General features: G+C 46.1%; 1 protein-coding gene across 2 annotated transcripts in view; it reads left to right on the top strand.

The window, feature by feature from the left end:
• Nucleotides 1-26,535, top strand: part of LOC119405150 (transcription activator BRG1) — a 50,828-nt gene that overhangs the window by 6,226 nt on the left and 18,067 nt on the right. For both annotated transcript variants that reach the window (XM_037671951.2, XM_037671950.2), the window contains exons 6-21: nt 1,516-1,913; nt 4,122-4,955; nt 5,846-5,976; nt 10,419-10,485; nt 10,875-10,996; nt 11,151-11,373; nt 12,177-12,250; nt 13,134-13,440; nt 14,933-15,046; nt 15,582-15,695; nt 16,848-16,955; nt 17,779-17,912; nt 19,389-19,531; nt 19,898-20,085; nt 23,042-23,272; nt 24,170-24,247. In XM_037671951.2, the coding sequence (XP_037527879.1) occupies nt 1,516-1,913; nt 4,122-4,955; nt 5,846-5,976; nt 10,419-10,485; nt 10,875-10,996; nt 11,151-11,373; nt 12,177-12,250; nt 13,134-13,440; nt 14,933-15,046; nt 15,582-15,695; nt 16,848-16,955; nt 17,779-17,912; nt 19,389-19,531; nt 19,898-20,085; nt 23,042-23,272; nt 24,170-24,247 (3,266 nt within the window). The remainder of the gene's footprint in view (nt 1-1,515; nt 1,914-4,121; nt 4,956-5,845; nt 5,977-10,418; nt 10,486-10,874; nt 10,997-11,150; nt 11,374-12,176; nt 12,251-13,133; nt 13,441-14,932; nt 15,047-15,581; nt 15,696-16,847; nt 16,956-17,778; nt 17,913-19,388; nt 19,532-19,897; nt 20,086-23,041; nt 23,273-24,169; nt 24,248-26,535) is intronic.

Raw genomic sequence — 26,535 nt, 5'->3', positions numbered from 1 at the left:
TGGATTCACCGCAAGAAGTCTTGCTAGACTTTACAATGTTGCACCTGATCTATGAAACGGAGTATATGGGGTGTCGGTCAAAGGACAAAGGAAGCAGTTATCGCTAAGAAAATAAAAAATGGAACGACTGTATTTTCTCATATATAACCCGCACCAAAAAAAAAACAACAGAAAAATGTGCATAAAAAGTGGGCGTACAGGTTGTATGCGAGGGTTATATGCACAGTTTTTTTTTCCTTTTTGTAGAGTTAAAGTTAGGGGTGTGGGTTATATGCAGGGGTAGGTTATATGCGAGAAAATACGGTATCTTTTGCAGTCGAAAGAGGGCATGGCCTAACACCCTGGTGAAGGGAGATGGGGACTAAAGGAGTTGAAGACTGACAAAGCAGAGTTTATCGGGTAAATGATGAGAGGAAGAAGGGCAAAAATGTGAAAGGCCAACTGCAGATAAACTTTGGACCATGCTTAGCTTCAGAGAGTGTAGACACAGAACACCATCGACACAAAATTTTACACTTGAAGTACAGGTGGACGACTTATGAAAAGTTTGCAGGAACAGATGTCCCCGATAATAATAAATGGCCCACGAAGGACACGCCACAAGGAAGAAAGCACACAGATGCGCACTTGCTTGTAGTGTGTCCTTTGTGTGCTTTTTGTCATATTGAGCTTCGTCGCTACCACATGTTGGAAATAACGCAGAACCTGAAGCCTTGAGCAGCACAGTGCTTCTTTGATGTGTCCTGCGAAATGGGATTGTGCCTGCGGAGTGATGGTTATCTCGGAAGCCGTGATACCAGATACTGCTTAGGCTTATGTCCTGTGTAATGGTATTGTGCACACGCAATATTCGCAGATAAGGCTGCACAGCTGCTGCAAATGGAGTACACTCAAACCTCATTATAACGAAGTTACATCTTACACGAAAATAGCTTCGTTATGTCCGAAAATTTGTTATAAACATATATTCCTGACACTGTTTGTATTGCAAGGCCATTCTTCATTTACTTCATTATAACCAATATTTCGTTATATCCGTTTTCGTTATATCGAGGTTTCAGTGTACTCTATTACGAAAGGGGTGTGCGGCTAATCGCAAATAACTTGACTATTTAAAAATGTTGCAAGCCAAAATTTAGAGGTGTTTCCCTTTGCACAAGATTAGGCCAACACAGTCGAACCCGGACATATGGAATCTGAAGGGATCACAAGAGTTCTATACATAGGCAATTCGATATGTAAAATATGTTGTATATTGAAAATACATTCAAGGGGATTTTACAACTCTTCCATATACACAATAATTTGTTATATGTGGGTTCGATATTTGCGGGTTGAACTGTATACATGCGTTATCACTATTGGCTAACATCTCTGCTCTTACGAACAGCTTTTTCATAAGGAAGTGCTGTCGCGAACACAAGCTCATGTTCACATTGTTGCTGTAAGACACTGGTTCATAGCACCGTCTGTGAAACTGAGATTTCATCGTTCACCATGCTGAAATGCGTACAGGAGCGCCGTCGCCTTCCATGCGACCATCCCCGCAGCCAGCGCCACCCATGGGTGCGGGGGTGCCCCCACAGCAGTACGGGCCAACTGGCGGCCAAGGCACCGGTGTGGGTGGACCGGCAGCCATAGGTCCCCAGTACGGCCCTGTGGCGCCCACTTCTGGGGCTGCCGTCCCTCCCGGAGTGCCGCCCCCACCTCCACACGGCCAGCCCCCCCACCCCATGATGGGATCCCAAGGGGGTGGGGCGCCAACTCCTCCACCCCAGGGGGCCGGTGCAGGGCCACCTGGGGGAGGGGTGCCCCTGCAGCAAGGTCCCCGTCCAGGATGCCAGGCGCCACCTCAAAACGCGAGGGGGAGTCCTGGAACGGGACCACCATCTTCGATGCCGGCTATGATGCAGGTGAACAGTGTGATCCTAGTCTCTTCTCTCTCGCTCTCCGTCTCTCTCTCTCTACCGCAGCGGTGGTCTAGTAATTATGGTGCTCAACTGCGAGGGCTGCGGGATCGAGTCCCAGCCGCGGCAGCCGCATTTCGATGGAGGCGAAATGCTCGAGGCCCGTGTGCTCAGATTTAGGTGCTTGTTAGAACCCCAGGTGGTCAAAACTTCCGGAGCCCTTCACTAAGGCATCTGTCATAATCATAGAGTGCTTTTAGGACGTAAAACCCCAACAGCTATTACAATTCTAACTTGCTCTGTCATTAGAGCTCATGTTTTCACCATTGTAGTGAAAAAAGAAAGAGAGAGATACATAGAACACTACACTAAATGATGGTCGGGGCCTGATTACGTATGTTGGGAGAATGAGCCAAGTGCAGCCGACTGTGGAAAAATCACGTCCTTCCGCAGTAGTGGCGCATGTCGATTCTCGCTTTCCTACTACGGCTGTCGTTCTAGCTGCTGTATCTTGGCCTCTATTGTCAGTGAGATCTCTGTGTGCAAACATACTGACAGAAACCTTGATCAACCAAATTTTATATTTACCTCCTTAGATGCGATAATTTGGTGTATCCTTGTTCGTTATATCAAGGTTCAGCTGTACTGTCCTTCACTTGCAAGGTTAAGTCTTGGAAATTATTGTTAGCAAAGATAACAATAATTATTAACAATAACAACCTGGAGAGCATGGTCAGATGTTTATATTTATTGACTGTTCTAAAGTCTGATGGCATGTTCATATGCAGCGGTGGCTGACATTACAGTATGATAAAAAGCACAGAAATAGTCAGAGAACTTCTCTTTTTCATTTTTTTTTTCTCCCCCACGAGGAGCGCATTTTCACTCAACTGATCTCTGCTTTCACGAAACCCTTGAGAGCCCCTTCGTCTTTCGTTCAACCTCGCAAACTACTGCTGGGGTGCTTGAGGAGTGGGCATCTCTATCTGCATGTCAAATACGAGATAGGCTTAAGATAAGCCGAGTGCTTGTCAGACCATTCAGTGCATCTTATCGTCATTTTGGTGCGGTGCCACAGTAGTGAGAGGGCCCTCCAGCAGGCATGCGCACAACACACTGGCTTCAGTCGTTGTGCCGCATACTTTAACACCTTTTAGCAGTTTGTCCGTGCTCTGTTAGTGGAGTAGGTTTGTATGGTAGCATCTAACTGTTACAGTAGCTTCTCTTATTTGTCTCTTGGCATCTGCGTCCTACTTTCTGCCCGTCATTTATCTTATTATCTTATCAGAAGTGACCTCCCATCTTTTTATAGACTAACCTTGCCCCTCAGCTTGTCACTGACTGCACTTTTCGTTGTCTTCTTGCTCGTTTGGTTCCCATATCAGTGCATGTCTGTGTGTGCTCTGTCATTACATCCGTTTAACTCTTTCTTTTTTTTTTTTCCTAAGCCTAGTGGAATTGACTGCCCTTCCATGTATCCCTATCATGGTGTCTGCATGTTCATTTCACACTTTATATGAGTGAAAAAATGCGCTGGGTCTTTTCTTGGGAGGATCATTTTCTTTGAGCTCTGTTCATGTCTTGCCATTTTTCATGGCAACAGTCAGGGGCTGGCAATGATGATGGGATGTGAGCGACAGAGAAAGAAAAGATAAAAATTAGGTGTCATAAATATGTTACAGCAGTGTGCAGCAGTGTATTGTGGCAGTAGATGCTGCATAGGTCGCAGTGAGGTGAAGGAATCGTGTGGCAGCATTGTTTTTATTTATCTGTTCTGTTGAAGTGATAATGAGGTCAGTTGTCTCGCTATACATTGTCAAGCTTCCGTCTGATATGCTCTTCTGGATGCTGCCGGACTTACTCATAGTGTCATACAGTATTTCCCTTCTTGTGAGCTTTGATTGGTTTGAAGGGCAGTTCTATCTCCGATTTACTCGTAGCCCAAACGTGATTGCCCTCTCAAATCATCTGGCATCACAAAGCAGCACAAAACTTTTATCAAAAATTGACGGTGTCTGCACTTGAGAGAGATATTGGTCAAAATGTTTGACTCATTAGAAAAGATTGGAAACTACTTGCACACACACGAGTTCTAGCTTAGCAATACTGGAAACGAGACCCTTGTTAGACACACTTGTTAGGCTTAGCCGCATGTGTTGCAGACGTGCAAGCGCTTTCACTCGGCCCATTCTAAGTGTGCGTCCCCATGCGCAGATGCAGCAGCAGAAGCAGAACCGCATCACGCCCGTGGCCAAGCCCCAGGGCATCGACCCCATCGAGGTGCTGAAGGAGAAGGAGAACCGGCTGACGAGCCGCATCGCCCACCGCATCGAGGAGCTCTCCAAGCTGCCGGCCAACCTGCCCGAGGACCTGCGCATCAAGGCCATGATCGAGCTGCGCGCCCTGCGGCTGCTCAACTTCCAGCGGCAGCTGCGCGCCGAGGTGGTGCAGTGCATGCGGCGCGACACCACCCTCGAGACCTCGCTCAACCCCAAGCTGTACAAGCGCACCAAGCGCCAGAGTCTGCGCGAGGCCCGCCTCACCGAGAAGCTCGAGAAGCAGCAGAAGCTGGAGCAGGAGCGCAAGCGGCGCCAGAAGCACCAGGAGTACCTGGCGGCCGTGCTGCAGCACGGCAAGGACTTCCGCGAGTTCCACCGCGGAGTCCAGGCCAAGGTGGCCAAGGTGAACAAGGCGGTGGCCACCTACCACGCCAACACGGAGCGCGAGCAGAAGAAGGAGCAGGAGCGCGTCGAAAAGGAGCGCATGCGGCGGCTCATGGCCGAGGACGAGGAAGGGTACCGCAAGCTCATCGACCAGAAGAAGGACCGACGGCTGGCCTTCCTGCTCTCGCAGACGGACGAGTACATCCACAACCTCACCGAGATGGTGCGCCAGCACAAGGCCGAACAGCGGCGTAAGCTGCGCGAGAAGAAGAAGAAAAAGAAGAAGAAGCAGCCGGGGCAGCAGGACGGGGGTGCTGGGAGTGGCTCGGGAGCTGGCGGCGGGGAAGGCGGCGCACCGGGATCGTCCGATGTGCCGATGGATGCGGTGAGTGCGGAAATTTGGCGGCCTTGTTTTCGCGAATCGTTTTAGCCATTGAAAGACCAGTCATCCCTTGGCTAGAACTTGTCTCGGAACCTTCGTGAATTGAAAATAAGTAGGGGTTTGCGAGTACTTGAAATTTCAAATACGAATCAAATATAAACCATATTAAAAAAGTATAGGCATGTGCGAATATTCAGGCACTTCGAATATTCGAACGAATCTTACAGTATTTGAATTCGCTTCGAAACGAATTCAAATTGTTCGAAATTTCGAAAAGTATTCGAAATGAATAGGTGTGTATTAGACCGCATGTAACGACTTGTAAAGGTGGTTTCACTGCAGCGTATGAGTGCTAAGCCGTGAAAACACCTATTCGAGAAAAATCCGCACTGCCGCAAAATTCTACTTCAAGGTTACTACCCTCATATGGATTAAACATTGCTTAAGTTTAAAAGCTTGTTAAATGGGCTTGCATGCACTTAGTAAATTTTAAAACATAACATATTTTACCAGTTATCACTTGCATCCTACTGAAATTCAAATCCTCCTATTATGCAAAGTTTCTTCCACTTTGCTTCGAACCGAAAAGGGTGACGATCACGCATGCTTTGTTCCAATTTTAAAAAACTATTGTGCTGGTTAGTGGGTTCATGACAAATATGCTCATTTTTCTTTATAATGTGTGATATACACTACAGTCCAGACTGTATTCGATTCGAATTCGCTTCAAGCCTAAAATTTACTATTCGCACATCCTTAGCAGACGCTATTAGAAAAATATTCAAAAGTTCAAATATTCGTACACCCCTAGTAATTTTGGCTTCTAGGTGCCCAGAAGCAAGCCACTTAAAATGATGACATTAGATGATCTTATTTTCTCGCCTCTTGCACAGATGATGGATGAAAGCTCACAGCACAGCGATCTCAGGGTCAATGTCATCGAGACGGCAACTGGCAAGGTCATCGAAGGCAAGGATGCTCCACTGGCAAGCCAGCTTGACACGTGGCTCGAAATGCACCCAGGGTAAGAACTACGAATTCATGGGCGTACAGTATATTGTCGTGCTAATGCAGAACTTGAAACCCAAATTCTGAGCCTTCATCCTTGTAAAAAAAATGTGGGCAAACACACAGTGTCCTCTGAAACACAAATCATGAAATCATGACACATTAATTTGTTGTGTTGAAGGTTTGCAACCTGTCACAAAAATCCTAAGCCTTCTCGCTGCCATTGTCGATGCACTCATCACACGAATCCTCTGCTGCTGTTATAAAAGTAGTAAGATGAGGCACAGTTTTATCGGAACATATCGCAAATGTTTTGTTAACGTGTTGACTCGCTGCTCATGCCACATATCCGCTATTAGCCAATCCACAGTGGTCAAAGGGTGCAGGCTTAACCCTTTCAGTTACTGTTTTCCACATTGAGCGTCCTCTTTAAGGGGGGACGCGGCACTTCGGGACCGAAAATCGGCCAAAAAATCGAGTTTTCGCAGACCTTCTATTCTTGTTCCCAACATCATTGCGCACCTATTTACAAATTTTCGTAGCTGAAAACCACCAACTTTTATCATTATCCGACTTTAAAAAATCGAAACCGTGCGTCTGGCCCTTTAAATTGAGGGAAAACAGCGCTGGTTTCGGCTCTTCGATACTCGGAAACTAGGCGCTCGATCAGTGCCATTTTAGTCTTGTTTGAAAGAGCGCGTTTTCAGCTGTTTTTTTTTATTCGGTAAGCAACCTTGCGTGTCTGCTCGGCTCGAAATACTGGGCCTCAAAGACGAACGGCAGCGCTCATTGCCATTGGCTAAACTGCGCACGTGACCAGAATAGCGCTTTCCGGTTGGCTGCAAGCCCGCTGCGCGCGCGGCCCGACGCCATTTTGAAAGGGTTACCGCTGTGACGCCTCGGAATCGGATAACGCAGTCTGCCAGTGTTGATCGTATCGCCATGCCTGGAAGCGCAAAGAAGTATCGCACCGTGCATGCATTTGGTCGGCAGAAACGTAAGGGTCGCGGGAGGAAGGCTGCGAAGTCGTCGGAGCCCTTGGTCGACTCCGAGGAACGATGCGTTGACGCTCCGCGGCCGTTCAGCAGCGGTGCGACTGAGCGCGTTGCCTCCGACAGCGATGATGGCAGAACCAGTGCTGCAGCGGACTCCGGACGACTACGAGTCGACGCCAAGGTGTTGACAGAGGCCGAAGTCGAAGAAAATCGTGCCCGTGAGAAAGAAACGTTCGAGTGGCTTTCATCGGCGCCGGCAACAGCGCGGAAAATCGATTCCTTCACCGCCAGTTGCAGCGAGGCATCGACGCTCGACTCGGACCACGCCGCCCCTTACTTAGTTATGCACCTCGATGTGTTGAACTCGATAATGGGCGTCGTGTGCTGTAAAGTCTGCCACGGACCGGCTACGATCGTCAGAGGGGATCGTGACTACGGACTTGCCGTCAAGGTATCAGTGCACTGCGAAACGTGCGGCGTGATCGCTAATAAATGGACTTCGCCGCGCGCGGACAACACAAAAACGTGCAGTGCGTTTCAAATAAACCTCCTTGCGGCGAGGGCGATGGTGGCTACCGGCAACGGTCAAACGAAAATGAATGACATTTTCGCGACAATGGGCATCTCGCACCGCGGTATGCACCACAAAACATACCAGCGGCATTTGAAGAATACGTTGGCACCCGCTGCAACGCGAGCGGCGGAGTCCGCTATGAGCGAATGCGCGAACGAAGTCACGGCGATCTACGATGACTTGTGCTTTGGCCGCAGGGGAAATATTGCCGTAAGCTACGACGGCACGTGGATGACGAGAGGCCACTCTTCTCACATCGGCGTCGGCTCTGTGATTGAACTGTTTAGTGGCTATGTGTTGGACTACGTCGTTCTGTCTAACTTTTGCCTCGGCTGCGAGGTGGGCCCAAAGCCTAGTAGCGATGGCTATGAAGAGTGGAGGGCAAACCACAAATGCCAAAAAAACACGAACAGCAAAGCGGGGCAGATGGAAGTGGAAGCGGCCCTTATTCTTTTTCAGAGGTCGCTTGAACGCCATGGCCTGCGCTACACAACTGTGTTGTGTGATGGCGACAGTAGGACGTTTTCGGCCTTACAAGAGGCCAAAGTGTATGGTTATGTGGAAGTGCAGAAAGAAGACTGCACTAATCACGTGCAAAAACGGATGGGCACCGCTTTGCGTAACCTGCTGCAGAAGCAGAAGTCTGAGGGAAAAAGAGGCCTTGGCGGGAAAGGCAGGCTGACAGGTGAGCTGATTACCAGGCTGAGCACATATTATGGCAGAGCACTGAAATCACATGAAGGTGACGTGGGTGAGATGCAAAAGGCTGTGATGGCCACGTACCGCCACGTCACCTCCACTGATGAATGCTCGGACCACAGTTTGTGCCCAGCTGGTGAAAGTTCGTGGTGTCGACACAATGCCGCAAAAGCCAAGGGACAGCCTGACCCGAAGCACGCCTACAATCTACCGAAGAAGGTGGCCGAGGCACTGCTGCCGGTTTATACCCGGCTATCCGAAAAGGCCTTGCTTGAGAGGTGCCAGCGAGGCAAGACGCAGAACTCCAATGAGAGCCTGCACTCAGTGATCTGGAGTTTGGCCGCCAAAGAGCATCATGCATCCCTGTTCGCTGTTGAAGCCGCCGTAGCAGAAGCAGTGCTGCGCTTCAACACAGGCAATCTGCACTCAGCAACAGCGATTCTGGACGAAATGGACATGAATGCGACAGGCACCGGCTCCAGGAGGGCCAGAGAAAAAGACCACCGGCGCAGCATCAGCTCCACAAAGAAAAGAACAGCCTCACTGGAACTCCAGAAGCTAGTCAAGAGGAGGCATGAGCGTAGGATGCATTCAGACTATGCTTCTGGTGCATTTTGAGGTGGTTTGGTCACATCTTCTGTAATAAAAATGTGTGCCAACGTTTTTTCTCAATTTCTCAAAACAAGAATTTTCATGCGCTTCCCGTTATGGAGGAGCAATATCTCTTGTTCTACTTGGGTTATCACTATGATTTTTTTTTGCTTCAAAGATAAATGGATGGGATGTGTCATAAAGTAAGTTTGGTTGCAATAGTTTTTTCAGAAAATTTTCTACATGGAGCTTTTGTTTAAGATGTCAATGAGGGCATTTTTCACGTCAGGTTCAACATCCCACAACTTTTCTTCGAAATGGCTTAGAACAATCATATATACATTACGACACAGTATGAACATCCTGAACGAATTCTGTGGGTTGTACATTGCTATGCAAGGTGTGGCAAATTAGCTAATTAGGCCTTAATTGATGATGTAGTAGTTCGAGATATCTTGAAAACTATTTGTCTCAGCAAAAAAATAATTACATTTTTGAAATCAGCAGTAAAAACTACATTAACTGTACAAATTTCACCAAGGTACTCTGGAAAAAAAATGTTTTTGAAAAGCGTAGCATCCCCCCTTAAGGAGCAGGACCCTGAGTGATGGCAAGCTCATGGGGAAACCTTGTAATGGTGCTATCACCTCCTGTAAAGTCATTTTCGCCTCGTGGCGCACGCGCTTCCGGCAGATTTGTCGTAATTGGTTTCGCCGCCGGGTGGGAGGTGGCGCTGTGCTGGGTAAGGTGTGAGGTGGCGCTGTGCGCGGTGTAAGGTTAGCGCGGTGGCACCAGCAGAGCCGCCTCGTGGGGGTGAGGTTAGGCCGGCGCACAGGGAACAGCAATCTCTTTGGGGTTTGGCAGCGTGCGTGGACGGTCGTCTCTCGCGGTGGGTCTGTGGGGACATTACCATGGCTCATTCCCACCGGCCCTCGGGGTGAGCCGCATTAGCGGTACATTGTACACTCAAACCTCGATTTAACGAACACGGATATAACGAATTATCGGTTATAACGAAGTAAATGAAGAATAGTCTTGTCATAGATACAGTGCTACAAATAAACGTTTATAACGAATTTTCGGATATAACGAAGTTATTCTCATGGCAGATCTGACATTGTTATAATGAGGTTTCGGAGTATGTGTTAAGTTCTGTGTGTTATGTTGTCGGTGTGTTGCATTCGCTATATGTATGTGGCTATTTAGCGTGTTACTAGTTATGTATTAGATTCGGCTGGCGAGCTCGCCGTTGTAAAAGCCATTAATAAATGTCCACATGTTTGTCTTGTCGCTGGACGGCGTGACTGTCTCCGTGTTCTGAGAGCGCGGCCCATCATTTCGACCCCATAACCTTCGGTGCTTGGTACGAGAAGATTGGTGAAAAGTGTGATGTTCGGTGCGTGCAAGCAGCAGTAAAAGATGGCAGATGCAGAAACACGCAATGCTGTAATCTGTAGCATCGTTGTTTCTGGGCTTTGTTGTAGTTTCCGGGTGTAAAGTTTTAGATCCTCTAGAACTTTAAAAACTTGCGGTTGTTGCCTGTAGCACCGCAGTTCAAGAGTGCAGCAACCTCTCTAATTTTCTGTTCTCCTTTTGCAGATTTGAGGTGGCGCCAAGAGAAGCCAGTGACGACGAAGAGGAGGGTGAGACCGATGACTCCACGGAGGTACGCTGGTCTTTCAAAATTTTTTGTACGATTATGCCACAACTAGAAGAAATTATTCAACCTTTATTTAAAGGGAACCCCTTAGTATCCAGGAAGGTTGTTGATAGCCAGCGTGGTGTCTGGGCACGACCCCCAAGATTGGATGGTGCCAGTAGCGTGCTGAAAATCTTGGAGGCCGTGTTGCATTTGAGAGGGTGTTGATGAAGAAATGATACTTTGTGTATTGGTGGTGTTACCGATACTTCTGGATCACTTAAAGAGAGGGCCACTGCTTCGAACACCTTTCGCCTCGATAAGCGTAGGTTTGGGAGGTTCGGCATAGTTGATTTGTCCCGTTTTCTCTTTCGCCCGCTCACCTTTCCACATTTCTTTCTTGGTCTTCTCAACAGTCGGAGGACGAGGGTGACGACAACTCCCAGCAACAACAGCAACAGCAGCAGCAGCAACAGCCTGTCAGCGTACCGGGCAAGATGGAGGGCTCGCCCGACGACCACGTCAAGAACGTGATTCAGTGAGTGCCCTTTCAAACCTCAGTGTTATCACTCTGAAAGGGATCACAAACAATTCAGTGTGATCACCGCTTAGTAACGTCTTTGCCACCTGGCAAACTCTGCCGAGTAATCTCATTAACACACAGTACGTTAATTAATTGTGCTAATACACAGGGCCGCAGCTGCTGAGGACGATGAGTACAAGGCGGGCGGCTACCAGAACTACTACAACATAGCGCACGCCATCCGCGAGGAGGTCCGCGAACAGGCCACGCTCATGGTCAATGGCGTGCTCAAGGAGTACCAGGTCAAGGGGCTCGAGTGGCTCGTCTCCCTCTACAACAACAACCTCAACGGCATCCTGGCCGACGAGATGGGTCTCGGCAAGACCATTCAGGTGAGAATGAGTGCACCTCTTCACGAGCGAAATGTGGCATTCCAGTTAGCTTTCGAGAGTGTTTTAAGTCTTCAAAGTCTGCAAGTTTGTCTTAGAGGTCCAGATGCTTTCCCGTTTTGAACCCTGTAGTAACTTTTTCTAATCGTTGACTAACTGACCTGACCTATGACCTTTCTTTTTCGTTTTTTTTTTTACTCCCTCCTTCCGCAGCAATACTACTCACTTTGCATTTTTGTGCCAGGAAGTGCTTTATTTTATTGCTTTTATTGGTTTCTCTTAGTCACCTGAATACCCCACCTAGACTGCAATGTTCGCCAGCGTTGGCGGTCACAGCGAAAGTTCATATTAACTGAAGATTATGTGTTAGGCGGTTCTTTTTGATCGGATTTTTTCGGCATTGAGTCTATGGAAAACCAAACAAAAGTTCCCATATTGTTTGGCATAACTGAGAATTCATCTCAACAGAGTTCGTCTTAACGAGAGTTTACTATATTACAAATGCGTGGATCGGTATGGGCAAAAAAAGGTGGTAGGAATGCCGGCTAATATTGGATAGTAGTACTAATAATAATTAATAACGGGCTAATAGCGCTTACCAAGTTTTCTAGTGCGAAGTCGGCCATCTAGATTTGAACGGATGAGATGTGTGACGTTTGCTTTGTGCTGAAGTTTGCACATCTTATGTTCTTGGGTACCACGTTTCTCGGCACAATTTGAAGGGAAATGAGAGACGAAACGTTATCTTGGAAGTGCCAGAAGACTCAGTGATCAAAGGTTTTGTTCTTTTCTGCCCGACCTTGCAGACAATTGCTGTCATCACATACCTGATGGAGAAGAAGCGTATCAACGGACCCTATCTCATCATTGTACCACTTTCGTAAGTGTGGTTTGTTTTTTCTACCTTTTGTATCTGTTAGTGGCTATGTTAAAACTTGTCCAAATCTCCCAGGAAGCTTTCCAATTGTACTAAATTCTTTATAAAGGATGGTCATCGTTTACAATAAACAAGCCTGTTGTAAGGCTTGCTAGTGTCACTTACACTAGTCATGTCTCAAGTACAAAAGAAAGTGTATGTAAGGTGCTTCTTTGCAACAACAGATATTTTAAAGGGATACTGAACAAAAATTGGAAAAACTGACGAAAACATCGAAATTCTACTTGGAAGACGCAACTGTTTCGATAAACAGAGTTTATTTCACATATTTTTGAACTGTTGGGTGTATTTTTGGAGAATTGTCAGCGCGCGACGGCTGCACGCCAGCGCGAGCCGTGACGTCAGTCACCACCGCAGCGGATGCAGGATGCGTGTTTTGCTTTCCTGCTACTTCCTTTTCTCCACCTATCCTTCACATCCCACTCTCCCATCTCCACAAAGGCGTTGATACATGCCCCGCCATTTAGTAGTAGGAGCTTGGCGGGTTTAGAGACGTGGGTGACGGCTGGCACTGCTGGCATCCTGTTTCTGGTGCATTTAACGTCGCCAAACACCACCTCCTCTAGTTCACGGCATGGCCATTAGACATTGCAGATTGTAAAAGCACTAAATTCATTAGTTTCCTCTAGTTTCTGCCTGAAGTTAAGATTGTGTCTATCGATTTCAGCACCCAGTCTCTCTCAGTTTGGCTGAAAATCTTGGCGGCAAAAATTTTCTTCAGTATTCCTTTAACTTAACTGCGCTATGGTGCTAAGCGAGCCAAAAAAACTCTAGCTGGAAAAAAGATTGCATGAGAGTGTTGTTGTGGTTTGTTCCATTTCCCAAGGACGCTGTCCAACTGGATGCTAGAGTTTGACCGGTGGGCCCCGTCGGTGGTCAAGGTGGCATACAAGGGTTCGCCCAATCTGCGGCGACAGCTGTCTCAGCAGCTGCGCAGCAGCAAGTTCAACGTGCTCATCACCACCTACGAGTACGTCATCAAGGACAAGGCGGTGCTGGCCAAGATCCGCTGGAAGTACATGATCATTGACGAGGGTCACCGCATGAAGAATCACCATTGCAAGCTGACTCAGATCCTCAACACGCACTACAGCGCCCCGCACCGCCTGTTGCTGACGGGCACACCGTTGCAGGTGCGTTTATTCACGGTATATTTGTATGTGGCGCGAATTTAAGCTCTTTCTGCGACTGTGCCGCAAGACAACTCACGTGACAGCTTTAGCCAATTAAAACGGTCACGGTATAAAAAAAAAAATAATTAAGCACATATGTCAATATGAAGTCCTTGCAGTTCTTAGTGTGCCGGTAATATAAAGACAATGTGATCACAAAATCGTGATCTAAAGGAGCAGGTGCACGAGCACCTGCTCCTATTTTGCAGGTGCTGGTGCCCCGGCTCTAAAGATGAATCAGTGGTACTGAAGGACAGAAGTGTTAACTTTAAGGGCTTGTTTTTCTTTGTTATACACAATATTAATGAGCACTAACAGACAATAATGCTAAGGAAAGTATAGGGGATGTTTTTAGTAGTAAGCGTAAGGTAAATGTGAAGAAAGAAAAGTGGACGAAAAGATAGCTTGCCGCGGGCAGGGACCGAACCTGCGACCTTCGAATAACGCATCCGATGCTCTACCAACTGAGCTACCGCGGTGGCCATCCCTCCATCCACTTTATAGGGTATATATGTACATTTTAAACGTGGGAGCGTCAGTTAGCGCCGCCAGTAGCCATGACGACGAGTGTGGAACACTCTTTTCTGCCTGTTGGCGTCACGTAGCATGTGAACTTATTACTAGCTGGCAGCTGACCGAAATTCAGTGGTACTGAGGTTCATGTGCATTTGTGTTTTGGGGGCATGGAGCAAGAAACATTTAGGAGGTGGAGCTCCGCTATTTGAGGCAACCAGATAACTTCAAGCTCCGGGAGAGCCACATCGTGCTAGCGCCATCTGGTGGCAGACAAAAAAAAAAAAATCCGTCACTTCGGTTACCAAGGGAAACCGGTCATGTGTGTTGCTCCCATTCCACCACAGTTGCAGAGCATGGACACGGAGCGCGTTAGTCCGCGTCCCTTTCTTGTTCCATCACTGCGGGCTCCTTGCATGAGCGTGCAGGAACTGACACAACAAAAAATAATAAAAAAATTACATGCCCACTGACAGGAAACATTGTTGTCATCTGCTCACGAACACTGCCAAAGAGAGATCGCGGGCATGCTAGCCTATGTCGTGCGTCTAGTCTCTTTTTTTTTCCCCCTACTCTGTGCTTGCGGGCTCCGTGCCGTAAGCCACCACCAGTTGAAGTGTCTCTGTTGGCACGTGCTATTCTTGTGACATTATCTCTTCGCCCACAGATGCCCGTTCTAACGGGATTTTCTTGCTTTGTGTTGTTGAGGGCAGACATAACTGTAAATGTTTTCTCTACGCAAGTCACATTTCCATTTAAAGCCCAGTAGTGTTGTGCGTGGGGAGTTGTAAAAAAAAGCAAACACCGCGCTGTAGTGCAAACGTACAAAAGGAGCATTTAATTTTTCATTGAACTGTTCACAGGAAGTATCATGTGAAGGTGACCGGGGCAGAGAGCAACAGGCTTTAGCAACTGGCTTTTTTTTTGGTTCCGTTTGCAGAACAAGCTGCCTGAACTATGGGCTCTACTGAACTTCCTGCTGCCAAGCATCTTCAAGAGTTGCAACACGTTTGAACAGTGGTTCAACGCTCCGTTTGCGACGACCGGTGAAAAGGCAAGCATTGCCTTTCTTACTCCTAGTCCAGTCTTATCAACGCTGCAGTCGCTACCAATGTAGTCAGTCATAGAAGTGTGGCTCCATCTACTTTGCAGTACTGTCGTTTTCATTTCATCTCGGGTACTGTCTGTAAAAGAACTACTTCACATATTACAGTGACAACTTGCAGGTGTAAGGTTATACCAAATTGCGCATCTGCGGACCTTTGTTCTCCCAGTGTGCAACATTGTGGCTTCTGCTTGCAAGTGCAGATAGTGCGACAGATTTGTGTTACTTGACTAATCCGGCTATGGATCTGGCAAATCCAGCTAAATTTGCAACAGCTTCCGTGTATTGTACACATCTTTATTTTGCAGGATCAAAGTATGAGACTTGACATTACCTGTAATTATACATGACTTTCATATGCAATGTGCTGCTTATTAGTTGGGAATGCGAGCAGTACGAGATGTCACTCTGGCCGTTCCAGAGTTACCTGCTGTGAGTGAAGGTTTTGCGCCAGCCAGACCTGATCGTTCCGTTGACTTCACAGGTTGAACTAAACGAGGAAGAGACGATCCTGATCATTCGGCGTCTCCACAAGGTCCTGCGACCATTCTTGCTGAGGAGACTCAAGAAAGAGGTGGAGTCCCAACTTCCCGAAAAGGTGAGTTGTTCTTATGGCCATTCCCACAGTATTGCTGGTCTTTGGCATTGCTCGCTGCTTTCTATCATTTGAAACTAAGAAACTGTGACTTTAGGGTCGATTCTGGTCAATTGATTCATATTCATGCAATTACATGAAACTTGAATTACATGAATTACATGAATTACAAACTTGAATTACATGAAACGCAATTACATGGAACTTGAATTAACGAAGAAAAAAAAAAAGTACATTGAAGGAACTTCGGGAAGCAAAATAATAATTTATGGCCTCAGCACAGCCCTTTTTTTTTATGCAATGGCATTTCTTTAGCCAGCACGAGGAGTTTTGAATGGGTGATTTACTTTCCAGTGTGATGTCACACACGCACATACGCGAGTGACGTCTAAACACGCGAATTACTTTCACACACGTAAGCAAGTGGTGTCAGCACAGTGCATGTGTGCACTTGATATAAATTAATTAAGATGTCTACAATGTTCTGAGGGTGAGATTGGAACTTGGGGCATGTAGCAATGCAGCCTGGTGATCGAAGCACTGCCCCATAGGCACATCCCTCATGCATAGTATGCCACATGCACATGAAACACCAGAATTTATTTTTTTTTTACTTACTGGGATAACGGCAGCACCTCAGATTGCCTGCATTTGCAGATTAACGGAGGTGCAAAGAAAAAACTTTTTTCTGCCTGGCACCACAATGATAATGTATTGGACAGTCTTCTCAGTCAGCCACCATGTCCAGTGTGGTGCTTTGATAAAACAATCAATGTTTTGTCAGCATTCCCAAGAACTGCTCGTGTGAAAGTTTTACTAGCCATATGTCTGTCATTCCTTCAGCTACATCCACTCTCAAGAGTTCCTAGACAATCGGCATGCAATCAGAACAACATCCTCAAAAGTGATTGGTTGGAAAAGAAGTATCGGACATAGTGCTTTGTTATAGCGGCCACATGCACTAATGGTGCAATTGCCTTGATGCATTTGCACAATGCTTCAGTTTGTTTTTTTTAGCTTTTTTAGTGGCGTTGTATCTTTCTCTTAACAGGCAGTTTTCTCATCTTTGGTCTTGTCTTTTTATGGCAGGCTGCTATTAGATATCTATTTGCTTAGGCTCTGTTGAAAGTGCCTTTTTTTTTTGTCATTTGCCAGGTGGAATACGTCGTGAAGTGCGACATGTCAGCACTGCAGAGACTCCTGTACAGACACATGCAAACGAAGGGTGTACTTCTAACCGATGGATCTGAAAAGGACAAGAAGGTGAGTTCATGAACAAGTTGCAATGGCTAATGCAATCAATGACCGCTTTGTTGAGCACCCAATTTTTTAGTTATGCCCGATAATTCGGACGCCTTCGCAACACCATGTAACCTGTATAGGCAGTGTAAAATAATGTTCAAAATTTAGGACTTCAAAACCTTTTTTCCGTCGAATTTTTTGGACCATCCGCTACGTTCGCACGTCTGAAACGGTATCAATCGAAGCCGCTATTGCGGCCATGTTGACTACCTTGCTGCCTAGAAGCAGTGCTCTCGCACATAAATCGGCACGTAGCCATAGTTGTTCCCAAAAGTCATCTTTGCCGCGTGGTGGAGGTGTTACGCGGTGAAGTGTGTGCAACGTGTTGCTGCGAAGTGCATCAATAATGGAAAAGTGCTACTGTCACAGGACCTCATATGCGTTCCTTAAACACGCACGCATTTAGCATTTCCTGTTACAGTACAAGCACCGAAGATGCCTAATAGGTACATTCGCTGAGTTACTTCAGATGTGGCTGTGGAAATTTCAGCCCGTCAAGGCCATAAAATGACACGCATTCAGCTTAACTGCGCAAGTTCAGCTGAATGTTCTTTGATCATCCCAGTGGAAATGTTAATCTTCCCCTGCCTTAAAGGCCACGGGACCCTCTTCGAGCACATTCATCCTAATGTAAATTTGTATTTGTTTACAGCAACATGGTAAGTGTTTCTTGTATTGTGTTGCACTGCGTTAAAAAACTGCGGGGAATGCAGAGGCGCAAATCTTTGCCGCTGTGGAATGCCTGATCGACTGAACCAACGCTTGTCTCTCTGCCTCTCATTAGGGCAAGGGTGGCACCAAGACGCTGATGAACACCATCATGCAGCTGCGTAAAATCTGCAACCACCCGTTCATGTTCCAACACATTGAGGAGGCCTACGCCGAGCACATTGGTTGCACTGGGAGCATTGTTCAAGGGTGAGTGGTGCATTGTAGCATATGTCGCCAGCACTGTGAAAATACAGTAGAACCCCGCTGTTACGTTCCTCACTGCTGCGTTTTCCCGGCTGTTACGTCGTTTTCCGCCGGTCCCGGCATAGCTCCCATAGGATACAATGTATTGGGAACCCCGCTGTTACGTCGTAACTTTCGGACCGTTCCCGTATGATACGTCGCGAAGTGCGCCCGGAGCCGACCGAGTGACTACCAAAGAGAGCGGCCATGGTGCATTTTCACGCAGCTTGGCCTCGTTTGACCGTAATATTAGCCGCATGGGAGGCGCAAGCAACAGAATCTTTCAATTGATGCAAACAAAAGCACGGCCTTCGAGATTCAAATTGCAAAGATGACGTCTATGACGTAACTGCTCGCGAAAGCAAGGCCTTCGAGATTGGCATTTACTATTGACAAAAGCATAGCCTCTGAGATTTGCATTGCACAAACATAGCGTGTATGACGTAATTGCTTGCGAAAGCAAGGCCTTCAAGATTGGCATTCACTTCTGCCATCGCGTTGGCGTAGACTCATCATCATCATTATTTGTCGGAGAACGGGAGGAGTTCGAGCTGGTTGGAGCTCGCATGGTCGTGCGTGCGGTTCGCGGTCGGACTCGCCGCGCCGGTCGTGATTGCGTGTGCTTAGTTCTTTCATGCCTACAGCTGTTGGTGTTAAAAAGATCACATACGTTGATTACATTTCTGTGGATAAGGCCGTCCTAAGCTCCGCGTTTCTATCCATCGACTAGATCGCGGCTGAGCGCGCCAATTTTCGTGCTGCTCGTAAGAATTGAAATAAAATTCTGTACCACTAAATATTTTGCCGTTTTTCCCGTTTTTCGGCTCTTACGTTTCCCGTCTCTTACGTTTATTTCCTACGGTCCCTTCAAAAACGTATCAGCGGGGTTCTACTGTACTTACTATCGAAAATGCAGAAGGACAGACGGGCAAACATCTTGAATTGGTTGTCTTTCTGCTTGCGGGTGAAGGGAGTTCTTTACTCAGCATTGCTGCCTTGATGCGCAGTAGTGCGAAATCAGTTTATAATAAAGGTTAAAAAATGAAGTTGCATACAGTCATGTTAACCACTGAGGGCAGTCCGTTAAACATGGAAGAATGATGGCATTCACAGAATTTGGGCGCATCTCATGGTGAGCTTTCTAGTTTGAGCACTTATCATTGAACTGGAGCCATGGATTATATTCTGCAAGGGTCCATGCAATAGACTGTCCATTTCGGCATGCGCCAATAGCATGGAGCCTGAGACTCTGAACTTCCAGTTAGCATTGGTCTGCCAGCTCTCGAGCTATTTCCTATCAAAGCATCCTGAAGTGGACGGTTCAAGTAGCGGACTCCCGGCAGATTACCGGGCTTGTGCCGTTACTCATCTCTCAAGCTGACAACTTGACTAGCTGGATTTCTTCATTGACGTTTTGCACGCACTCACACACACATGCAGACCCGACCTGTACCGGGTGTCTGGCAAGTTTGAGCTGTTGGACCGGATACTTCCCAAGCTGCGATCCAAGCAGCACAGGGTGCTTCTCTTCTGTCAGATGACCACCCTGATGACCATCATGGAGGACTACCTCACCTACAGGGGTCAGTGCTCGTCTTATTTATTATTTTTTTTTTTTGCTACGCTTTGTTCAAGTTTACGTTAAGAGGCTTGCAACGTTATTTCAGGTAATCGTTTGGAGTGTTCTAAATGCAGTAGTGCTTTCTGAGACTTCTGAATGAGGTCGGATTATACAAGAATGGTTGCATTTGCTGATGTCTTGGCATAATCACTGTCAATCTGCAATACCTCAGTAATGGAGCAGTGCTTTGATGTTAATGCTGCAACTGCTGCAGAAATCTTCAAATTCAAGCTTTTTCAGCCCACGCACGCGCTCCTTGCACTGAAATCGCTAGCACCGGGGAACGGCCACTCACATTTAATGACCGTATTGTCTTGTGCCATTGTAGGGTACCGGTACCTGCGTCTCGACGGTACAACCAAGGCGGAAGACCGTGGTCAGTTGCTGGAAATGTTTAATGCCAAGGAGTCTCCCTACTTCATCTTCCTGCTGAGTACCCGGGCCGGTGGCCTGGGTCTCAACCTGCAGGCGGCAGACACGGTCATCATCTTCGACTCGGACTGGAACCCCCACCAGGTCAGAGGATCGTTGCTGAAAACACTGTGGTCGCCCTTGTAGAGCAATAAGGGATTCATGTCACAGTTACATTGATACTGGTAATAGCTTGTTTAAAGGCATCCTGAATCACTTTTCCAAGTAATCATTAAAAGGCCTCAGTTTTGAAGTTTATTGCTTTGCAAGTCAATTTCTGCAATCATTTTTCAAATCCATCAAGAACGAGCGAACTTACAGGGATTTGTCGCACGTTTTCTCTCTTTTTCTGTCCTGACTATAGAGTTTCCTATTGTACCATATTTTCTCAAAAAGATTCTTTTTTTTGTCTCTGTACGTACATTACGAGAATGTTTACGTTGTACCTTCCACTCCTGTAATAGCCCTACAGCAGGGCTGACAGTATTAATAAATGAATGAATGAATATTTACTAGAGCGAGCGCTGGCGCTAGTATCTATGGGAGCTTCAACGCATGGCTCTTCAGTCAGCATGGGAGTGATGGGTAGTACACGGTTTTGTCTAAACTTCGTTCTTTTGGCTCCGTTTGGGTCCACGTCGCCTGCATCCAGTTTGTCGTAAAACGAAGTTCAGCAAAGTCAGCAGTTCCACTTCACCACTTTAACCATTTTAGGCTCACCAATTCAAATCTGGTCACGAAATTCAAAGTCAAAGTCAAAGTCAAAGTTTATTTTTCATTCTGTCGTACAGAAAGAAAGGACTGTGAAAAAAAGCTGTGTTAAACAGCTTGACTAGTTCACAGCCCCATACAAAAAGAAAGCAGAAAATAAATGTAAAGTAAAAAGTCGGAGCGGTAGCAGCACCGTGGTAAACATGGCGATATGGCGATATGGCACCTCACGGGCAGTGCCCCACAACAGGGCGTACACATTGCAGTTGTGATTTTAATACATATACGAACCACAGATTGAAAAACGAAATTATTACACTGGTCAACGGTCTATTCTCTTATCCGAGACGAACGCCAAAACACAGCAATAAACAAAGCCACAAGTGCGTCCAAAGCCGTAAGCACGAAGATTAGGCAAATCCGTGCTCTATTTATTTATTTATTTACATTACCCTCAGGGCACATAAACGCGTTACAGAGGGGGTGGGTAATATAACAAAAATGTAGTAAAAAACAGAGCACAATAATACAACAAATTATTTAGAATACATGTTCAAACAATACTCAGTTATTCTAGGCTTAAGATATGATCGGTTAGTGCAGTCTTGAAGGATGACACATCCTCAATGGAGGCGATGGAGGGGGGAAGGTGGTTCCACTCGGCACTGGTTTTTGGCAGAAAGGAGTCTGAAAAAACGTTAGTACGGCAGAAAGGAATAAAAACTTTATGCTGATGGTCAAGACGTGACGATATGTATGAAGGCTCATACATATCCCATCATTCCCATGGTGGCTGAACGATTGCAGTTCCAGAGTTCCCTCTAGGTAATTGTAGGAAACTCTATGGTCCTGACGAGCACGCTTCAAGCTACACACAGAGGGATGACACTGGAGAAAGAAGCTAGGTCAGTGCATGTCATGATACATGATCGCTCTTTCCCAGTGTGATTCCAGTGCGTGCTAGTGTTGCTACTGTGCAATTTTAACACACTATAGAGTGCGCCACTGGTATGTGACTGCTCCCCGTGGCAAGATGCGCATCTGGTCTAAACGCTGCTCTTGGTTTGTGTCAGCTATCGTCGTATAGCAGCAATCTGCTGTAATGGCAAGGTAGAGCCGACGCCGACAGCTTCAAAAAGGGTCTGGACGGGCCTCTATATCAAGAGAGGGCACTTGAAATAGTGGCAACTTTGCACTCCGCTTGTAAGCTCTATGTGCCACGCATGACTACAAAATTTGGCCGAGCTGTTCAGAGCAATGTTTGCTGTTCGTAGAATGTATTTTCGTCACCATGTCTGAGGGGTGGTTAAGGACCACTTTGAAGGAAGTGTAAACAGAAAAGTACAAGTGGAAGCATTTCGGGTTGCCTGTAAACCTATACGCATATCGACTCAAGCACATGCTACGACAGACACGCTTGTGGACTTGTTGCTCTTGACACCTTTGTTCAGCACGTACCTGTTTTCTCCCAACTTTCCAGTTGGCAAGAACTGGACGATGAGTGCTGAAGTATGACACTTATCTGAAATATTTCAACTACATAAACAGTTATTGCACAGCTCAATCACTGGATTGAGATTGGGTGAAGCCAGAGTCGCTACAGCATTGTGGTGTCACTAATAACTCACTCACTCTGCTCTTTATACGCTTTTGTGCGTCATTTTTATCTTTCCTTAGAGTCGTAAGCTTCGAGCATTAATTTGGTTTGATTGAAGGGCCATTCTTCTGTATCTATTGTTGCATACACCTCCGTGGTGAAATAATTGGGTGTTTACTTGGCATCTTCTGACAGTTGGGGGGGGGAGGGTGCTGCTTTTGCGTGCTGCGATGTTATTCTGGCGGAAGCACTTGCCTTCCAAGCCATGAGCTGACTACAAAATATGGAACAGAGTGCTTTTTTGAATAGCGTTCTGTATTTTGTAGTACAGTATAGGCCTGCTAATTTCGTTTTGTTTCTGTAGTAGTGCTTCATGGTACAATAAAGAATACAGTTTTTATATTCTAAAATAGCCAATGGAAAGGGCTAGAGCACTTTTCGTCAGCCATTTCGAAATACATCATGGGCGCCACATGTGTGGCACAAAGCATACTCAATGCAAAGCATATACAACCTGATTGCATATGATTATTCCACTGCAGGACCCATAGTAACATTTAAGAAAGTTTCACACACGTAAACATTGCATGTTTTGCAGTGGCATTTGTTAGCCGATGAAAAACATTAGGAAAGCATGAACGTAAAGTATGCATGTCAGTGTGTTTAACTTCAAATGCACCATGCCTATTGCACAAGTGTTGATGCGCATGGAAAAACGCTCACCGCGACTGTTGTCCTTCCTCCTGGATGCAGGACTTGCAAGCACAAGATCGAGCCCATCGGATTGGCCAGAAGAACGAGGTGCGGGTGCTGCGGCTCGTGACGGTCAACTCGGTGGAGGAGCGCATCCTGGCTGCGGCCAAGTACAAACTCAACTTGGACGAAAAGGTCATCCAGGCCGGCATGTTCGACCAGAAGTCGACGGGCTCCGAGAGAAAGCAGTTCCTCCAGGCCATCCTCACGCAGGACGAGAACGACGAGGAGGCAAGTCTGCGCTTTTTTCCTCACACCTCTACTCTTCCTCCATGTTATCTTTCTCGTTTTAATCGCGTGCGCACAATCCAGAATTTTTTTCTTCACTCCAACCTGAGGGGCTTAGCAGATGTGGCGCTCTGCTGGTGATCACGAGGGCTTCGGTTCAATTACTGTTCATTCTCTAGGACAACATTCAGATGGGATCGGGATCCAAAGATATTCGTATTTCATAACTTGTATGCATGTCGAAGGACACCTGGTGACCAGAAAAAATTAACCCGCAGCATGTCTCGTGAGCTGTCATTTTGCGAGTTTGCCAACCGCAGAATTTTTTATAAGGTTTACTGATTATGGCTTGTTCTACAAATGTTGCACGAAGTTTTAGAAAGAATGCGCTCTGTTGGAAGAAAGCATTGCTGGATGCTTTACGTAGCTTTCATGGGAAGTTTTCGGTGGTGAAAAAATGTGGAAGGGGTTCTTGCTTCAAGCTAGTTTATATACAGGGACACTCACCCTTAGAAAAAAATATTCCAAACTTACCACTGATCTGTTCTTGCTCAAATTTTACAGAAAGCTGACATTTTATTGTCCATAACGTAACACTTGGCACAGTTACTTCACTAGTTTTTAACGAAGATATGTGAGAAAACCATCTGTGCGGTGATACGGACAGGAGTCCGTATCATTACACAGCTGGTGATACGGTCCGATCACCGCCCTTTGTGCAGTGATACGGACAGGAGTCCATACACCGCACAAAGGGTGCAAGCCATTTGTAGTGGGTACAGTGATTTCATTTTTGGGAGGCTTACATTTCTAATTTTATTGTTTTGTCTTTTTGACACTTGTCTGATGTCTCGTCATGTATTTTTTTCTTTTATTGACTTTTCTTTTTCTCAACTACAGGAGGAAAATGAAGTGCCAGATGATGAAACCATCAACGAAATGATTGCCAGGAATGAGGAAGAACTGGAGCTTTTCCAGGTATGCCTAATGCATTGGGAACAGGTTGCTAGCATATACGTCCTATTCACCATGGTATCTTAACTGCTGAGACGTTGAGCTGCTAAGCTCAAGGATGCGGGTTCGATTCCCAGCCTTAATGGGCACTTGTCACTGGGAATAAATCTCAGAAACACCAAATTTAGGTGAACGCTAAAGAAAGCTATGTGGCCAAAATCTGAAGTTCTGCACTACAGCATGCCCCGTAATTATATCATGGGTTTGGCACGTAAAAGCCCCAGAATTAAAATTTAGTTGAATTAACTTTCTCAGCCTTAAGGGGAGACGTGGGTCTTAAAAAATGGTTTTTAAAAGTTGGGTGAATGGCATGAAATTTAATACACTTATTCAGCTTTTTCTGCAGATTCAAAATCGCTAAGTAGATTTTTCATAGCTGCATTAGAACAAAAGATATGCAATTTCTAACACATATTTAAGCATATTTCTTACGGGGATTTTTGGCAACTTTGCTTTGTCAAACACAAAAACAAAGTATGTGGCAAGATTGCCAGGAAGCTGGTCTAGCCGGTGATGCTATTTATTTTCTTATAATGTTGTTCACCAAATTATAATTCTCGATTATCAGAAATAGCATGCAGCAAAAAAATTTCACTCACATTTACGTCTATTTATTTTGCATTCAAAGTTTGTTGAAGACAATCGGATTAGCATCACCGGCTAAACCAGCTCTCTGGCAGCCTTGCCACATACTTTGTTTCTGTGTTTGACAAAGCAAAGTTGCCAAAAATTCCCGTAAGAAATATGCTTTTAGAGATTGTACATCTTTTGTACTAATGCAGCTACCAAAAATCTAATTAGAGATTTGGAATCTGCAGAAAAAATGGGATAAGTTTGTTAAATTCCGTTCAGTTCACCCAGCTAATAAAAGAAATAAAAAAAAGACCCGCGTCTCCCCTTAAGGGGGGAAGTGGCGATCGAAAAAAACTTTTTTGTTTGTTGACCTAGAGTACTGAAATTTGGCAGGCATACTGAAAAGTGTCTCAAATAGCTATATACAGTAGAACCCCGCTGTTACGTTCCTCACTGCTGCGTTTTCCCGGCTGTTACGTCGTTTTCCGCCGGTCCCGGCATAGCTCCCATAGGATACAATGTATTGGGAACCCCGCTGTTACGTCGTAACTGTCGGACCGTTCCCGTATGATACGTCGCGAAGTGCGCCCGGAGCCGACCGAGTGACTACCAAAGAGAGCGGCCATGGCGCATTTTCACGCAGCTTGGCCTCGTTTGACCGTAATATTAGCCGCATGAGAGGCGCAAACAACAGAATCTTTCAATTGATGCAAACAAAAGCATGGCCTTCGAGATTCAAATTGCAAAGATGGCGTCTATGACGTAACTGCTCGCGAAAGCAAGGCCTTCGAGATTGGCATTTACTATTGACAAAAGCATAGCCTCTGAGATTTGCATTGCACAAACATGGCGTGTATGACGTAATTGCTTGCGAAAGCAAGGCCTTCGAGATTGGCATTCACTTCTGCCATCGCGTTGGCGTAGACTCATCACCATCGTTATTTGTCGGAGAACGGGAGGAGCTCGAGCTGGTTGGAGCTCGCATGGTCGTGCGTGCGGTTCGCGGTCGGACTCGCCGCGCCGGTCGTGATTGCGTGTGCTTAGTTTTTTCATGCCTACAGCTGTTGGTGTTAAAAAAATCACTTACGTTGATTACCATTTCTGTGGATAAGGCCGTCCTAAGCTCCGCGTTTCTATCCATCGACTAGATCGCGGCTGAGCGCGCCAATTTTCGTGCTGCTCGTAAGAATTGAAATAAAATTCTGTACCACTAAATATTTTGCCGTTTTTCCTGTTTTTCGGCTCTTACGTTTCCCGTCTCTTACGTTTATTTCCAACGGTCCCTTCAAAAACGTATCAGCGGGGTTCTACTGTATAAAGTTTCATTGTGATATCTCAAGTAGTTTTCAAATTACACTATGTTACATGATCTGATGACATAGTCTGCTGGTGAAAAGCCTAGCATTGTAACAAAACATGCCAGGAAGGTCCAAGTGGTTTTGATCTTTACTCAAAAGAACTCTACACAGGATGACATTATTAAAAATTGTCTATTCGTTTTAGTTTTTTTACAAATAACATCCCCATCAGCTTCATGTATTGCATCAGAACTTCTCATGCACTAATTATCACATACAAAAAAAACTAGGCCCTAAGCAAGGTAAAGAATAATGTCATCCTGTCAACAAGACTTCAAGGAATAAAAAAGAAAAAACGGAATCAAAATCTGTGTAGTAGTT

Source organism: Rhipicephalus sanguineus, chromosome 9 (genome assembly GCF_013339695.2).
Source record: "Rhipicephalus sanguineus isolate Rsan-2018 chromosome 9, BIME_Rsan_1.4, whole genome shotgun sequence".
NCBI classification, from domain to species: Eukaryota; Metazoa; Arthropoda; class Arachnida; order Ixodida; family Ixodidae; genus Rhipicephalus; species Rhipicephalus sanguineus.
The sequence above is the reverse complement of the archived record's forward strand: the minus strand, read 5'-3'. Positions and strand labels throughout refer to the sequence as shown.